The 17,400-nt window shown below is 45.7% G+C and overlaps 1 protein-coding gene and 4 non-coding genes across 5 annotated transcripts; all 5 read left to right on the top strand.

Moving 5' to 3' along the window:
• Window positions 1–12,059: 12,059 nt before the first annotated feature.
• RPL17 (ribosomal protein L17) lies at window positions 12,060–16,803 on the top strand. Its single transcript, XM_045850271.1, has 7 exons — window positions 12,060–12,116; window positions 12,937–12,989; window positions 13,098–13,138; window positions 13,665–13,799; window positions 14,493–14,591; window positions 15,162–15,353; window positions 16,596–16,803. The coding sequence occupies exons 2-7, from the start codon at window positions 12,950–12,952 to the stop codon at window positions 16,641–16,643; spliced, it is 555 nt and encodes a 184-aa protein (XP_045706227.1). The 5' UTR covers window positions 12,060–12,116; window positions 12,937–12,949; the 3' UTR covers window positions 16,644–16,803.
• Window positions 12,792–12,857, top strand: LOC123826467. The gene has a single exon (XR_006787047.1). It is a non-coding gene; the product is annotated as a small nucleolar RNA SNORD58 (small nucleolar RNA).
• On the top strand, window positions 13,239–13,303 carry LOC123826465. The gene has a single exon (XR_006787045.1). It is a non-coding gene; the product is annotated as a small nucleolar RNA SNORD58 (small nucleolar RNA).
• Window positions 13,879–13,943, top strand: LOC123826464. The gene has a single exon (XR_006787044.1). It is a non-coding gene; the product is annotated as a small nucleolar RNA SNORD58 (small nucleolar RNA).
• LOC123826466 lies at window positions 15,405–15,468 on the top strand. The gene has a single exon (XR_006787046.1). It is a non-coding gene; the product is annotated as a small nucleolar RNA SNORD58 (small nucleolar RNA).
• Window positions 16,804–17,400: the final 597 nt, after the last annotated feature.

The following is a 17,400-nucleotide window of genomic DNA, read 5'->3' as shown; positions in this document are numbered from 1 at the left end:
AGTTCCGCTCTCTGCACCTCTGACACAGTCCCCACGAGCTCCACGTGGCTACCAAGCACTAGAAATATGGCTAGTCTGAGTCGAGATGTGCTCCGAGTATAAAAGATACCAGATTGCAAAGACTAGGAACAAAAAATATATATAATACTGTATTCATAATTGTATGTTGATTAAATGTTGAAGTGACAATATTTTGGATATCCTGAGAGTGAAGTAAAATACAACGCTAAAATTAATTTCATCTTTTTCTCCTTCTCATAATAGCGTGGTTGGTGGAGAAATTTTAATTGCATATGTGGCTCATGTTTGCACTGAACATTCTAAAGCACCAAGCTTTGGCCTTTGACCTAGTTAATCCTAACTGTTAATCAAACTTCAGATATCTGCAGTGTCCCACCGTCAGGGAACCTTGCCCTGACCCCTGGCCTAGGTTTCCTATGTCACTGTGAGCGACATCTAGACCTGCAGAGAGTTTTTATTTATAAGAGTTTATTTGAGGACACCGTATGCTGAGCAGCAAGGTCTCAAATGCTCCCAAGAATAACAGTTTGCAGTTTTCTCTATGCATTTGAGATAAGGAGGGAATGTAAGGAAGATTACAGGGGGGTGGGAGAAGGCTAGGCAGGGATCGGATTACAGAATCGTTAAGATTCTGTGTTCTCTCGAGGGAGGTTACACACTGTAAGGAGGGGTCTGGAGAGTGGGTATTTCAAGGGCGTGTTATCCCAGCGCGCAGAATGAATGAACAAGGCTGGTTTAAGGCAAAGATAAGCCTTTGACTAAAGAAGTTACACCCCTGGGGCCTGACATGACCTGCCCAGCTAAGAATTTATGATCAGATCACCCCGTGAGGTTACTCGCTTTCCATAGAACTCCTTTGACCACACCTGTAAGCGCGTTCCTTCCTTTTGTAGACTTTACCTGGATCTGTAATTGGATATCATTTGTTTGGCTATTTGATTAATATTCATCTCCCTGTTAGAGAATAAGCCCCATGCAAGCAGCAACTAGGCTTCTTTTTGTTCCGTCACTCTCCCAGAACCTGGCAGGCAGCCTGGCACATAGAAAGAGCTCGATATATATGCCTCGAATGATTATGTAAATGAAGTGTATTGTCAATCTCCAAGAATAGGACAGAGAAGTCAGTTTTGCTAAACTGGTTTGATCTCAGAGCTCTCAGTGCAGAATTAGAATCACCGGGATCTCAGTTTGGGAAGCACTGGATTAGGGGCTGTAACTACAGAGAAAGTTAATTGAGCCTCCGTTTAAGTTTCCATGTGCACTCTGACCTCAGCTCTTCTGTATGCTGAAGGTAGAGGTGGGCTTGTTTGGGGGAGGGGGTTGTTTTTTTATGTTTCTCTCCCTCTGCAAATCACAAACTCCAATTCCTTGAATTCTTCTACTTAGAAGACATCTAAAAGAAGCTGAATAATTCTCCTTAATAAAGAGCGTTTCATGCAAATTCATTCACACAGTTATGCATGGTTGTATTTTTTTCTCCTGCAAATACACAGTCACAGTGCAGGTGAAATAGTGGGTTTACCCAGGGATTGGAGTAGTTGAAAGGAATTTGCCTGAGAGGCCAGCCAGGCCTGGCACATTTTGGGGGGAGAGATAGCACAAGGTTATCCACTGACGCAGAGCATGAGACCCAGCGTGAGGCTGTCAGGTCCCACTCACACACCCACAAACTCCAGTGGTTCCGCTGAAATGTCATTTTAATTCGCTATGTTAGTAATCTCCTCCAACCAGCCCTATACACAAAAGCTAAATGATTGCTATAAGATCAGCCTAGAGCCTCGGGATTCTGAGCAGGCCTGGAGATCAGCACCTCCCAGGGAGAGGACGAGAGGAGGGCAGCCAGCGCTGTGAGGAGGAAAGGCAGCTGAGCAAAGCGGGCAGCTCCCCCTGCTGGGGCCCTTTCTCTTGCCCAGCGCGCCTGCACAAAGGGACAGAGAAAAGAGAGGGCGAAGCAAAGGGGCTCATTGCCACACTGAGAAGCGTTTTAAATGTTTCCAGTGACAGATTGGAGGACTAGGTCACCAAATTAAGTCTGTTTTTAAATACTCTAGGAATTTCCAAAGCTCAGTTGGGGGGGGGGGATGTGAGGGGGGTGACATTTAAACCTGATTTTAAAGGGTCCATTTCCTAGCAAAACATTACAAAGTACTGACCCCAGAATTTCTAAATAGACCAATGACCACAAGAAAAGATTGGCAGTGACCAACTCTTCTATCCACACAGATTCCCAAAGTGCCAGATGTATATGGTTCACTGGGTAAATTCCCTATACTACCAAACCTTTGTTGAAATCTAATTTTCCCCTATTTCTGTAACTACACCTACTTGGCAGACCATAGATGAATCACACAGACACACACACACACACAACACAAGCTCACTAAATTAAATTAGTGACCAGCAGACGTGAGGGGTCTTCCAGTTCCATCTAGAAATCAACTGTGTTTCCCTACTCCTCCTAGTCCTTCTAGACAACCCTCTTACATCTTCTTCTCTCCTCTCAGACATGAGACATCTCTCCACCTTCGCTCTCAGCCAGTGACCTGAGTTTTACTATACTGGGAAAATAAAAGCGATCAGAAGAGAACACCCACAAGCCCCTTCCATCACACCCACCCGCCCACTTGCACCTGGACCCAAGTCCTCAGCCTCCCCTCCAGTTACTAAGGACGAGCCGTCTGTGCTTCTAAGACCTGACCCCCCACACACACACACAAACACACCAGATTCCGCCCCCCTCACGCACAGCCATCGCCCCAAAACATCTTCCCCTCTGCTGGGTCATTTCCACCAGCAGTCAAACCAAGTTACGATTTTGCCATCTGTTGAAAATTTCCATCGACTCCACTTCCTGCCCCAGGCTCCTCTTACTACTATTTCTCTGCTGCCGGAAACTGGGAGCTGTCGCATCGCCTGCTGATGTGAGCAACAAAGAACGTCATCTGCCAGGAGATAGTGGACAGTGGCCTCCACGAACTCTTCCCTGGTTGGCCGGTCTCCTTCTTTGTGCATTTGCGATGATAAAACTCTGAGAAAAGTTTCTCTGAAGCCCTCAGGGGACAATCCACTTGGGAATGACTGCTGCCATCACCCTGGCCTGTACTCCCAAAGAGACTCTCAGTGGGGCGGAGGGGGAACGTTCTTGGGGCCCCTCCTGTGGGGCTTCAGACCTGCACAGATTCACAAACAGGGTGAAGTTCAAGGGCCTTTCCTCTGCTGCGTTGTGCAATGATCACACTATTTTTTAAGAAACACAGACTCTTTACTTCTGAGGTCTTAAATCCTGCCCAGCAGACGCCCATCCAACGGTGGGATCCCCTCCAGTTTCCTGGGCAGGTTCATCCTGCAGTGGACGCCGGTCAAACCCAGGTGATGAAGGGAACTGGCCACTTCCGGAGACAGCCAGCTCATTCCATGCAGGTCACTGTAAATGCTAGAAGTCCTCCATCTGGGATTAAATATAATCCTGAAAATCCCCGATATTGATTCTAGCTCTGTTTACACCTTCATCATGGGGACACCCGAGGTCCAGACGACTGTCGATAGGAGTCCCTCCTGAGTCTCCTCTGATCCAGGCCAAACACCCGCAGTTTACCTTAGGGCAACGAAAGGGCCGTGCCCTTCGACGCCGACCGGCTGCGCTTGGAATCATTTCTGCACCACATTTTACCCAAGTGCCCCCAGGCAAGTCACTCAACACGCTCGTCTTCCTTTTCCTCCCCTACATGACAAGAACAGAAGTGCCCACTTGGTGTAGACAGGCTCTAAGGCAACCCCTACAACTCCCACCCCAGTCCCATGCTCTTGTGCAAACTTTTCTGCACGAGTGCAGGCAAGACCTGTGGCGTGCGTGCAACCCGGAGGACACTAGTGAAGGTAACAGAATGTGATTTCCATGATTACATTATAGAAGATCCTGACTTCCGTCTTGCTGGCAGGTGCTCTCTCCTTGCTGGATTTGACGAAGTAAGCCACTGTGTTGGTGAGGCCCGTATGGCAAGGGCCACCAACTGAGGGCCACCTCTGGCCAACAACTAACTTGGAACTGCTCATGGCCTCTGGCTGACAGCCAGTGGGAAACTGAGGCCAGCAAAGACCTGACACTTGCCAGCAACCAGGTGTTGGACGCAGATCCTTTCCGAGTAAAGCCTTCGAGAGGGAACCCAGCCTTTGGTCACAGCCTTGCAGGAGACTCCAGCCTTGCCTGGATGCCTGACATGCAGCAACTGAAAGGTAATACATGTGTGTTGTTTGAAGCCACTAAGTTGAAGGTGATGTTGTTACACAGCACTTCTCACTTTACCACTCTTCATATGGGATTTCACCAGCACCAACACTCCCGTCTACTGGGCATCCCTCCTCTGAGCTCTCCTACTTTATCCCTAATCTTCAAACCATGTCTGAGACCTAGAATTCTTTATGTTAAAGAATTGCCTTTCCAGACTGACAGCTGTCAGGTGGGGTGGAGGGTGTTGCGGGCCTGGTTGGAAAAGGTGAAGAGATGAAGCAAAAAAAAAAAAAACCCACAAAAATCAAACCGCAGACCCCAACAACAGTGTGCTGATGGCCAGAGGGAAAGGGGGTGGGAGGAGCGATGGGAAGATAACTGGTGACTGAACTGAGTGGTGAGGAATCTCAGTAACTAGCCTTTGGAAAAGTTGGATGGCAAAAAGAGGATGAAAGAGACAATAAACAGAAGTTGAGGGGAGAGAAAGAGATGTTGGAGGGTCTAAGGCAGGCAGAGACCCTCCCCGCCCAGACCCTAGCAGTGGAGGCCAGGCGGCGGAGGAGCAAGTTCTGGGAGGGGCGGCAGAGGTGGAGCGGCTCTGAGAAGGCCAAGTGCAGGGTCACTCGGGTGGGCTCCTGCAGTAGGAGGCACTGTCTTCCTCCCGGAGTGAGAGGGGCCCGGGCACGTGGGGGAAGACCAGCAAGCGCTCTGGATGAGCCCCGGTGACTCTGGCTTCCCCGTCTTCCGGGACAGGAGCACCGTCTATCTCTGTTCGCGGATACTTAGATCTTTTGTCTCAGTTTTTCACTCCCCCCCAAAAAATGTGGCCACTGCAGAAATTACCCTGAAGGTAAGAAGGAATAAAAGGGCATTCAGCAACCAGGGAGCAAATATGCTGAATTCTTTCCCCCAAAGAAATAAATGAGCCTTTCCGTATGCACACTCGATGCAATGTGCCTGCAAAGGATACCCAAGAAGTGACAAACACAGTGGCTACCTGTGGGGTGAAGGGTGGGGAGGGCGAGGCAGATGGGGAAAGGAACAGGAGTGAGATTTTTATTGAATGCCTTTTTATGTTGCTTTGATTTTGAACCATCTAAATGTCTTCTCTGGGGAGTTTTGTGTGGGCTTTTTTACATTTAAATAATACATATAAAGAGAAAAAACCTGAAAATTTTGTCTAGAGAATTTCACCTGGGCAAAAAGAAAAGAAGTCCCCTTCAGAAGCAAAGAGAAGACAGCAAAAGTTGTACCTTATGTAGTGGCCTTACAAAAAAAAAAAGATATTTCCACAGTCAAAGTCTTTCAATAAGGAAGAGTTTATCAGGCCATTGCTAGCACCAAAGAAGACTGGTCCTGAGGCCTGGGGTCGAAGCCGGCACCAGCAGCACAGCTGGGTAGGAAAGACACGTGTGATGTCCAAGGGTTTTGCAAGCGTTTTCCTGCATCGTGGAGGGGGGGAAAGAAGCGAGCCTTTCCGCAATGATTTTACATCAGCTACCGACAGAGCGGGTGGAAGGAGCGGGGGTCCCTCCTTCTGGGCCAGGCGCAGCAGGGCCGAACCAGGGTCCAGAACAGTGTCCCGAAAGCTCCTGTGCGAACAAGACGCGGAGGCTCCGGGGGTTCGGTGGGGTGGCGCCGGGCTATTCTCTCTGTTGGGTAATCGCGGAAACAGCCGCCTGGAAACTAACCCTCAGTGCCAGCGGTCATACAGGAGGCTGAGCAGTCTTTCCCAGGGCTGGTCCACAGTGATGCACAGGTCGTTTTGTCCCTTTCGCTTTCCTGTCTCTATAATGTTACCTTAGAACCCCTCAGAACCTTTTTCTTGTCCTTTCCCCCCTTCTCATCCAAATCTTTTGAAGAAAGCATCGCTGAAGCTAATGAGTGTCTGCGTGGTCTTAATTATGCTCAGATGGTCCTTTTGCACTCACAGCGCTGTCCCGTGTTGCTGGGAAGGCTCATTTCCAGGAGGCCCTGTCCCACGGAGGAGAGAAATCCAAGGATTGTCTCAGGTGACGGCATGTCTTCTGTCAACTGGGGACAAAAAGAGGGTGAGGGAGAGAGAATTATTAGCTAAGCACTGACAAGGACTCTTAAATTGTTTTCTTGAAGAGTAGCTTTTTCTGGAAAGGTACAGGTAGTTCAAATCTGTTGAGTAAACATACTGTTAGTGGGGGCTTTGTTTGTGGATTTACATAATTTAGAACATCTCAGAACTTTTCAGCTTGTCAGTCTTACCAGAGAAGCTCTAATGCTCTCGCAGTCTTTGAATGAGAGTTTTCCTTGGTTTGGTATTACAGGTTGTGGAATGTCCCCTGAGCGCATTCACACCTTTCCCTGGGGCTGAGCTTCAACATTCCGTCTCTTCTCTCCCCATTCCCCCCCCCCACCCCACCCACTTCCCCAACCCCACACCCTCCCATTCACAATCTCATCCTTGTAAGGCTTAAAATTCAGCCCAGTTTGGAGGAAATACGAGTTCAGGAGATCAAAGTCATATTTACATATCAAGGTAAACTGGAACTTGTTACAAGCGCCCTTTGCCCGAAAAAAAATGACGGCGAAAGCTTCACCCGACGTTGAATTGGTGCCACCTAGTGGGCAATAGTGTCACTCCAGAGGAACGACAGGAACGTAGCCTTCAGAAAGGTTTTGTGAATAATTTTAGAGTTGCTTTCCAGGTTCGCCCTTGGCAAAGTTGTAAAATCCAAGGCAAATTTTCCCGTATTTCCACTTTCTCTGGAATTTCCCCCATGACAGGCAGGTGTGATGGGAAGAGACCCAACACTGGAGTCAGATCCTTCTGGCTCTACAGCAAATGCATCCTGTGCTGCCTGTTAGCTGTAGCATCCCGGGCAAGTTACCCAGCCTCCCTGAGGGTCAAGTCCATCCTCTCTGAAACATAGGTAGTGAAATCTTCCTTACAAAGTCTTTGTGGGCAGTAAGTGAGACGAAGTGCGCATAGCGTTCGACATACAATAGATGCACCCTAAATATTAGTTCCATCATCAAGTACAATGTTACTTTCAATACAGGACCGAAAAGGTAAGTAAAACATTGAGCTCTGGTCCTGGGAAGTATACAAATATAGGGTAGATAACCTCTGGGTTAGATTCTAGCAGAAAACAGTTTCATGCAGAGAGCTTGCCAGACGAAACTTTAAGGGACTCGAGAGATGTGGGCAAAGTCAAGGGAACTAGTAAGAGCCATGGGGGCACCCAGAGACCAGCAACAACAAAAAGTCATTTCCACGCCCAGGACTGATGGTACAAGCAGGGAGACTGTTATAATGCTTACATACTTATGTGTATTAGAAATATGCTCCCTCCCATTTTATGTTGGTTCTTATGCCTTGTATTGCCAGACTCTCTTCCTAGAGGCTCCACTCACTTCCAATTCAGAGCCACATCCCTCTACTGATTTTATTATTATCCAGTCCCTAGCTTGACCCTAGGACCTTCACAAGTAGGGTACGCACATAAGCAGGGTATGTACATGCTCACTGAGATACTCAGCTAACCACCTGTCTCCAAAAGCCCTCTTACAGATTAAGAGGATGTGAACTGTATGGGCATCTACTTCACAAGATCTTTAAGGAAATCCTCCAAGTTTTCTCAATGAGAAAACCCAATCAAAATGCTTAAAACTATGCCCAGCTCATAGTAAGCGCTATTGAAAATCAAGCATGTTTCTTCCTATCACCGTCCCATCACCATACGCACCAAGCTACCTGCACCCACTCCCGTATCCGGGTCCCCTCCGTCATCAGGGATGTGTGCTGCAGCCTTGCGCGGAGGGTGACCCCACCCCACCGCCAACTTATGTTCTTCTCTGCTTTTCAGGGACTCAGCTCTTACACTTATAACTTCTTTCTTGCAGACTCAATTTCTCTTTCTCCACTGGAGGGGTTCGCAGCTGTACAAATATTCCCCAGTATGTCCCATCTTTCAAATTCATTTCTTATTCACATATGAGAAAGATGGCTTTTCGAATCTACGGGAGAAACAAAGACTGCTGAACAAACTGTGACATTTGGGCAGCCATGAGAAAGAAGTAGAGTTGGATCCACATCTCAGGCTTTACAACAGATGAGTAGCACATAGAAACATGAAAAATAAAACCATAAAGTATCGCCCAAATGGGAGAATTAAAACAATGATCAGAGTGGAGAAGCCTTCTCTAACACAAAACAATAAAAAAAACCAGAGTGAGAAATTTAAAAACATAGAAACAAAACATTTTGGGGCAAAGCAAAAGGCACCCTGCTATCATTCAAATGGCTTTATTCTGCTCAAATACTGGTGTCCTCTGGGGTTGGCCGAAAACATCCTCTCCCGGCCCCACTCCAAACCCTACCTCTGCTCAAAAACACTTCCCCAAATGCTTATGAATGAAGTTTTCCCTACGGAGATTCATACTTCTCCTTTCAATCCAACACAAAATGCCTCTGCGGGGTGTCACCCATAAAGCTGGTTTCCCATTGTTCTACTCTAAGAGGCAGAGGGGGACTGGCTGTGCTCTGCACTCAATGAGGAGACGCTGCCAGCACAGTCAGGAAAGACACGTCCAGAAAGGGTTGGCGAGATCACACAGCTACCAAGTTTTACAGCTTACAGCTGTGAAATCCCGTGACTTCTGCTGAAATCTCTTCAATGCACCCGCCACTTTCCATTCTCTTTGCCAAAGAAAGAAAAACAAAAAAAGAAAAGAAAAGAAAACTGAATCAGATCAGTTCAGGCCACCACCACCTTCTGCCAGCCTCTGGTCTTGCCCCTTGGCACCCCCAAGTGTCTCCCTGCAGAGAGACCCCTTCAAAGGGGAGCCTGATCAAGTCACCTCAACCATCCCCCCAAGGGTTTAAATGCTTTCAAACGTCCTTCATTGACTTCATTTTTTTCTATTTATTTTTACTGTACTTTTTCCCTTACCATTTACTCCTTCTAGACCCTCTTCCACCTCCACCCTTCCCTCACCTCTCCTCCCCATCACCACACTGTTGTGTGTGTCCACAAATTCTTTCTCATTTTTTTTTCTTTTTTGCTGGATCCCTGCCTGACGAGACCTTCCCGTCCCCCCGCCATGGACTCTAAAAGATAAACTTAAAATTTCTTTACAGATAAATATGATCCTTCAAGATCAGGTTCACCTGTCTCCTGGATCTGTCCCCACTGGCACCCAAAAGCAACCCAAACACCTGCAATTTCCATAGCAGAACTTTCCTGCTGGAAACAACAGTCATTTCCCTCTTATTGTGGTGGCCAGCTAGCTGCTTCTGGTCATTCACTGTGCAGCTGCCATGTCACCTGCTCAGGGAAAGCTTCCCCCATAAGTGCTATAATTAAGGTTCTCAGCGCTCGCCCTACTTTAGCAGTTTCACAGCATATTCTAATTGATTGTTCACCTCCACATTCCCCATCCTTCCATTGCTACCTACCCTCACCCCAAGACTGTGGGTTCCTGGAGGTTAGGGACTCTCCTAGCTCCCGTTATAGTTCAGCATCTAGCACACTGGCAGGCGTACAATATGCATTCACCAAATATTCATTGAATGGGTGAATGAACAAAGAAATTGATGGTTGAGAATTAAACCTATTTGTAGTTCCTTGTTGTTTTAATAATTAAGATTTCTGCACAATAAATATAATAAAAAATTTAAATTTACAAACAACAGATTGAAAGATATAGGCATCAAATAAAGTTTAAAGAGCAAATTATTTAAATTTTATATAAATATCACTGTGGCTCTAAAAGATAAACCATTCCCTCCAAAAGGAAATAATCTCAAGTTTCTCATTCTTCTAGTCTAATCCAATGCTAGCTGATACAAAATCAAATGTGGTATCATGTCTACTTTCCACAATAGACTTGATCTCTCTCTCATCATCAAGAACCAGGTTTGGAGTGTGCAGGAGAAGGGGAAAGAAAGAATAAGCGATGAGGAAGGCACAGGCCAGATTATAGAGGGCTCTTATGCCATCCCTAGGAATTTGGAACCAGAACCACAGAAAAAAACAAAACCTGAAAGATGACATGATCATTTTGGCAGCTGTTTTGGCAAAATGATTCCGTCAGTAATGTGGAGGAGATGTGAGAGTGCAGAGAAATAAAGTTCTGACGACCACTTAGAAGACCCTAATCTTAGTAGTCATCTGGATTTTAAGTGTAAGCGAAGATAAGAAAAAGAGAAATTGTTTCTAGCTTTCTAGTTTGAGAACTTAGACGTACAGAGAGAAGCCACTGGCCAAGGCAAGGGAGAGGCAAAATTGCCTTGTAATGACAAATCTGGTCACAGGGCTTGCCTTTGCTTCCAGATGTCACTTTTGAGCTGTGGGACTTTGATTGAAGTCCCTTAATTTCATTTATAGAGTGGAAATAATAGTAATATCTCTTTCTACAGTTGTCCTAAGGATTAATTAAGAAAATGCATCTGATTGAAAAGCACTGAAATAACGCCTGGAATTTAGTAAGCTTTTTAAAACCTTGGCTGGTGTTATCACTATGCAACAGAAAAGAAGAAGCTGGGGGAGGAGATGATCTGTTCAAGGCACTTTAGGTTTCAAATATTATTTGCCTTGGGGACCTGCCAAGAAAGATGTCCTGGAAGTGGTTTGCTATCTGGAGCTAGCTCAGGAGAGCTGTGGAGTGAAGATGCTGATTTGGGAGTTCTTAGCCTGTGGCTGAAAGTGTGAGGGGTGAAAACTACCGAGGAAAGATTGTGGAGTCCATCATCTGGCAAGGGGAGTGGAGTCCAGGAGAGGGACCTGGGACTGAGGTCCCCCGGAACTGAGGCCAAGGAATCAACCACACAGAGTGTTTTTCAGAATCCCATCCACTTGGAGTCTGAACCTGCCTAGAGTGATGGTGCCCTGAAATAGAGGGCCGAAAGCTAAGTGCTACCCCGCCAATACCTCAACGAAAGGGGAGAAAATGCCCACGGGTGTTTCTCCACCAGATGCAGATCAAGACGTGGCAGTGGGGATCCAGATTCCACACTGGAACCAGACCCTTCCGTTGGCACAGGCTTTACACAGGCTGCAGAACAATCGACAGAGTAACATTCTTTTTCTCTCTTTTTATTGACTGTATTGGCGTGATATTAGTTAAAAAATTATGTAAGTTTCAGGTGTACAATTCTATAATACATCATCTGTATATTGTACTGTGTGTTCACCGCTTCAAGTCAAGTGGCTGGCTGATATTCTCATCCTGAGAATTTTCTGATTAACATAATTGCATCCCATCCTTTGCATCTTCTTTTTTAAATTTTTAAAATTTATTTTTAGAGAGGGGAGGTGAAAGAGAGAAAGAGAGGGAGAGAAAGATGATGTAAAAGAAACGTCCATGGGCTGCCTCTCGCATGCATGTGCCCTGACGCTGCATCGAATAGACAACATTTTGCTCCACAGAACTATCCTCACCGGAGGACGTTTTTTCATTGCTTTTAGAGAGGGGAAAAGGGAGAGACAGAAACATCCATGCAAGAAAGAAGAATCCTCCAGTAGGAACCAAACGATGATGAACCCGAAACCTAGGTGTGTCCCAACCGGGGATCAAATCCGTAACCTTTTGGTTATGGGACAACCCTCCAACGAACTGAGCCACACGAACCTGAGCACAAACCTGTTTTTAGTTATTTGATATTTAAAATTCCTAACTTTATTTCTAGATTTCCAAAAAGGAGAATTTTGAGACAATCCCTAAGAAGGCAATTCGTTTTAGGATCTTCTAAAACACACCTCACACTCCCTTTCTCCTCCCTCTTTCTTCTTGAAATCTCGTTTCTATTGCTGGAAATCTCGCGAGACATTGAATTCTCATGAATTCTCCCAGAAGCCTTTGCTCTTCCTCTTCCCGAAAGCGACCAGAGGTGAGTGCTTTTTCGGCGACTCTCTGAGTGTGGAATCCTGCGATCATCGCCTCCATCCTGGTCTAGAGGGCACCGATCTCGAGACCCCAGGGAGGAAAAGTCTTGCAGTTACTGATTTCTTGCTGAAGGCGGTGTACCCCTGTGCGGGGGGACGTGTCAGAGTGCCTGATGTGGCGCCCCGAGGCCTGCGGCCCGAAAAGGGGCCTGATGGGCGGGAATAGGGGCTCTGGGTATACGGGCAGCCCGTGGTCTGTGCGGCTTCCTAATCTGGAGGTCCAGTGCCTCACGGTGAGTGGTGGTCGAATATGCAGCGTGTTTGTGGCCTCAACGAGAGATCATGGCGGGGGAGGGGGAGGAATTAAGTCGGGTCGAGCCTTGACTCATTTGGCGCTGAACGTTGATTAGAGCACAGAAGTGTGCAAAGACAGCATCACTTGAGAAGTTGTGTGAGTAGAGGGGGCTTCTGTGGGAGGGGAGCACGTTGAGGGCTGTAGTGGAGCTCCGCTCCCGCAGTGCCCCCGCGTCTTTCTACGCCTGAAGGGTCCGGGGTCGCATGGAAACAGGCCTGTTCCCATCCAAAGAGTAAGAGAGGGCGATGAAGCTCGTGTCCCTTAGTCTGGTGTCGACACTGGTCGGCGCGCAGGGAAGGACAGCGCTGCATGGAGGAAGGAGTGGCTGCGATGATGGCATTTCTTAGGACACCTTTGGATTCATCATGAAAACAACTCCTGTCTGAGCAGCTGCTGGCAGCGCTTTATACAGGGTCCGACCGTGAGCTGCCGGTAAACCTGTGTTGCCAGTGACGCCCTCTCCCTTCCAGGTGACCTCTGAAGATGGTTCGCTACTCACTTGACCCGGAGAACCCCACAAAATGTGAGTGCACAAAAGTAACATTTCTTATTGTGGCCTAGGAGAAACAATGAAATTAACCAAAACGTTGACATACTGAGAATCTAAGAATTTAATGTTTTGTTTTTTTAGCATGCAAATCAAGAGGTTCAAATCTTCGTGTTCATTTTAAGGTACGTGAATCATAGTTACGTTCTAAAAGAGTCATTTTGTGTGTTCCAGTGAGGTGTTGTTTTTTGTTTTGTTTTTTTTTTAACCATGCTAAAAAGGTCGCTGCAGTGATGTCTTTCTTAGGACACCTTTGGATTTACCGTGAAAATTACTTGATTCTGAGCAGCCACCTATTAGACACTAAATATCCGAGTGCAATGACCACTTTGACTGGGGGGGCGGGGATTGGGTGAAAATGACCAGGGAACCTGAGAACCTGGTGTGCAGGTCAAGCTGTGGGACCTGATTGCTGCTGGAGGGGGTGGGGTTCAAAACTTCATCACAGCCAGTGAACAGAGGTTTTGGGTTCTTTACTCCTGAGGTTCAAGCCAAGCCTCCCTGGCCCTTAATCACAGATTTTTTCAGCTCCCCTGAAAATGGAAAGGTTTTAGCTGTTGATAAATGTTGACATTTTTAGGATCTAAGAATTTAATGTTTACAAATTGTGGTACTTTCACATGGTAACTGCCAGTTTATATTTATATTTAGAACACTCGAGAAACTGCCCAGGCCATCAAGGGTATGCATATTCGAAAAGCCACCAAGTATCTGAAAGATGTTACTCTAAAGAAGCAGTGTGTCCCATTCCGCCGATACAATGGTGGAGTGGGTAGGTGTGCCCAGGTGAGACTGAATGGCTGCTGTGTGAGGGAAAGTGACCGGAGGGTGTGAGGATGGTTAAGGTTAATCGGGCTGCTTCCGGTTGCTGTGATGACAGTCTTAGGACACCTTTGGATTAACCGTGAAAAGAACCATGTTCTGAGCAACCTTGACGTAAACAAAACAATCTTAACTTTTATTTATTTATTTTTAGAGAGAGAGAGAGAAACATCAGTGTGTGGTTGCCTGCAACCCAGGCATGTGTCCTGACTGGTGGTTGAACTGGCAACCCTTTGGTTTGCAAGCGGGCAATCCATTCTCTGAGCCACATCAGCCAGGGCCAAAACATTGTTTTTTATTTTTGAGGGTATATTTATTAAAGCTGGGGACAGTGAAACAAGGAGGAGCTTAGAACAGAAGCAGCAATGGGAGAGCCAAGGCAGGCCTGGTGTAGCTCTTTGGAAAGTCAGGAAAGGGGGCCTTGGAGATAGGTTGGGGGAGGGGTTAGCCTGAGAGGAGCTGCTGCGGCCCGTGGCTCCCCTGGTTGCAAGTCTCATGGGGTCCCTTAGAGTGGAAGAGATGTGTGCCTGTGGGGGAGAAGGGAGGGGAGGGAAAGGTGAGGAATGATCCCAGGAGGGAGAATGCCCCATAAATTAATCTTGATTGTAACATTTTATTCAAATCAAGAAATGACTAATAGCCTCTATTTTCTTTCAGGCCAAACAGTGGGGCTGGACACAGGGTCGGTGGCCCAAAAAGAGTGCTGAGTTTTTGCTGCACATGCTTAAAAACGCAGAGAGTAATGCTGAACTTAAGGTACTCAGAGCACTGAGGTCTTTATATGTATTCAGCTTGGGTAGTGGTTCAGCTAATGTTGCTCTCGTCCAGATTTATTATACAAACAGTAAAACACTATTGCAAAGGCACAAATATAGTTGGCCACAAAGGCCACAAAATGATGGCCTTAGTAATGATTAATATGGTTTGTTGCCTACATTCTTAATGGAGAGACATGTTAAGTTCCACTTAGAAGTTAAACTGATGTCAACAAAACAGGTTTATCCAACATGGTCTCTGGCTATAACCCTTTTAGCTGCTACGCCATGCTGACAGAACCTTGTTTATCATATAAGTCTAGAAATTGACACTACTCTTAAAATGGTCTTTAACACCCACTTGGTGGCCCTGAGTTCTTGTAGTTACTTGGATTTAATTTAAGGAAGGACATTTGGAACGAAATTGACAAAACTGCTTGAACAAATACGATATTTGATCTCTTAAGGCTTGCCATTCCGAAATGAGTTCATTAAGGCTGGGACTTCACTTTCCAGTGATGGCATTAAGATAACGACGTGGCCTGGTGTGTTCCCTCTCCCTTCTTCCCAGGGTTTAGATGTGGATTCTCTGGTCATTGAGCACATCCAGGTGAACAAAGCTCCCAAGATGCGGCGCAGAACGTACAGAGCTCACGGCAGGATCAACCCCTACATGAGCTCTCCCTGCCACATCGAGATGATCCTCACGGAGAAGGAGCAGATCGTTCCCAAACCAGAGGAGGAAGTTGCACAGAAGAAGAAGGTAAAGTGCTTAGTCTCTGCTCGGCTGCAGTTGTGTGTGTTAGACTTGCGGTTGCTGTGATGACCAACTTAGGACACCTTTGGATTAACCGTGAAAGGAAACTGTTCTGAGCAACCGGCAGCCTTGTATTTTATTTGGGCTTTCATGGGTCTTCGTTTCTTGGCTAACAGTGAATAACTTTGTATAACACTATTCAGTATATGGGGACTGTGGTTGTCTACTGATAACCCCTGTGTCCATAGCCACTTAGAATACAGCAAGTTCAGAAACAACCCCCCTTAATCTACTAAGCCTATTTCCAGTAAATGGCAGTTCAGTGTTTTGTTGTTGCTTTGTTTTTAAGAAATACTGTATTTTCCTGTGTATAATGCGAACTTTCTGAGGGAAAATAAGAATACTCATTACACATGGATGGTACTGATTCTGTATCTATATAAATGTTTTTAATTCTTTTACTTATGCTTATACATTTAATGAATAACTTCAGAAAGCAATGATATCCATATGCAAACTACAATAATATAAAGAACAAGTATCTAAATATAAATAAGTAAAAATTGAATTAAAAATTAAAATCAAAGGTTTTTTTTTCTCCTGAAAGTTTGGGCCAAAAATGTGGGTGTGCTTTATACATGGGAGTGCATTATACATGGTAAAATATGGTAATTGCCTCATATCACTTTAAGGAGTAGACTACAGCATGGTGGTTTGGTTTATATGTACTGTGAAATGATTCCCACAGTAGGTCCTCATAGATAGAGAAGAAAAGGAAAGCCCTGGTGCAGTGGCTCAGCTGGTTGGAGCATCATCCTGTACACCAAAAGGTTGTGGGTTTGATCCCCAGTCGGGGTGTGAACAGGAGGCAACCAACTGGTCTTTCTCTCCCCCTCCTCTCTCTGGAGACAATAAACATCGTTGGGTGAGGATTAAAGAATAAGGGGGAAATTAGGTCTTTATGATAAGAACCCATGATTTACTCTCACCAACTTTCCCATGTATCATACATCATTGTTAGCTATTGTCACTTAAATATCCTCCATCCTTCCTGCCACTGGAATCCTATCCGGCTGGTGTCCCTGCCTTCATTGAACTTGGGCTGAAACTCACATCCCTGATCACTATGCCAGAGAACTCGACCTCTGTTGAGGTTGCCAGTTCTTTCACTGAGCTAAGACCTACTCCTTTAGATGTAATGTGGGTTTCTTTGGGAAACTTAGTCTTTTTGTTATCTTCTTTCCCCAGATATCCCAGAAGAAACTGAAGAAACAAAAGCTTATGGCCCGGGAGTAAATTCAGCATAAAATAAATAATAAAAGTAAAAGCAGAATGTTGGTTGTCTTTATTAGTAAATGTATTACAAATGATCACACGTTTTCTTCTGATCAGAATTAAAAACATAGATTATTGTTTGCCATCTGTTACTTTTGGTTTATAAACATACTGTTTTGGATGTGTTGCTTTTTTTTGTACAAGGTGGAATTAGAACATGGGGAAGTTCTGAAACTTTTCAGTCACTTTATTGAGATTGAACACACTGCAACATGCCACAGTGCAATGGATCTTAGTAATGAGTATTGTTTTGTCAACTGAGTTAGAACATTTTAATCATCTGGAAGAGGAACCTTTGACAGTGCTTAGCTGTCACTCCCATCCTGCCCTAGGGAACCACTTACCTGTAGATTGGCCTGTGCTGACACTTTATGAAAGAAATCAGTTTGTGGCCCATTGTCACTGGCTTTGACTTAACCTAGAGTAGTCTGTTTATCCATGTATCTGCTGCTTATTGGTGCATGATTTGCATCAATATAAAATTAGTTAAACATCAGGGTCTTTTTTTTTTTTTTTAAGCCATTACAAGTAGTGCTGTGAGCCTTGACAAGTTTTTGTGGGGGCGTGTTTTCGTATCTCTTCTGCATGACCCAAGATGGGACTTGCTGGGTCATGGTAACTACCAGGTGTTTCAAAGCAGTTGTGCCATTTTACAATAAATACCACTAGCTCCATGAGGGAAGCTTCCAGTTCTCTCCGCATCTTCAACACCGACACC

The sequence above is a fragment of the Phyllostomus hastatus genome, unplaced genomic scaffold (genome assembly GCF_019186645.2).
Source record: "Phyllostomus hastatus isolate PE091 unplaced genomic scaffold, TTU_PhHast_1.1 phas_contig_80, whole genome shotgun sequence".
In the NCBI taxonomy this organism is placed as follows: Eukaryota; Metazoa; Chordata; class Mammalia; order Chiroptera; family Phyllostomidae; genus Phyllostomus; species Phyllostomus hastatus.
Note: the sequence above shows the minus strand (reverse complement) of the source record. Positions and strands in the feature narration are given on the sequence as shown.

What these genes read in the sequence shown, in the direction of transcription:
- RPL17 (XM_045850271.1), top strand. Translation starts at nt 12,950, where the DNA reads ATGGTTCGCTACTCACTTGACCCGGAGAACCCCACAAAAT. An exon ending in ATCTTCGTGTTCATTTTAAG is followed by an intron (nt 13,139 to 13,664) that starts GTACGTGAATCA and finishes ATTTATATTTAG; the next exon opens with AACACTCGAGAAACTGCCCA. An exon ending in GAGTGGGTAGGTGTGCCCAG is followed by an intron (nt 13,800 to 14,492) that starts GTGAGACTGAAT and finishes ATTTTCTTTCAG; the next exon opens with GCCAAACAGTGGGGCTGGAC.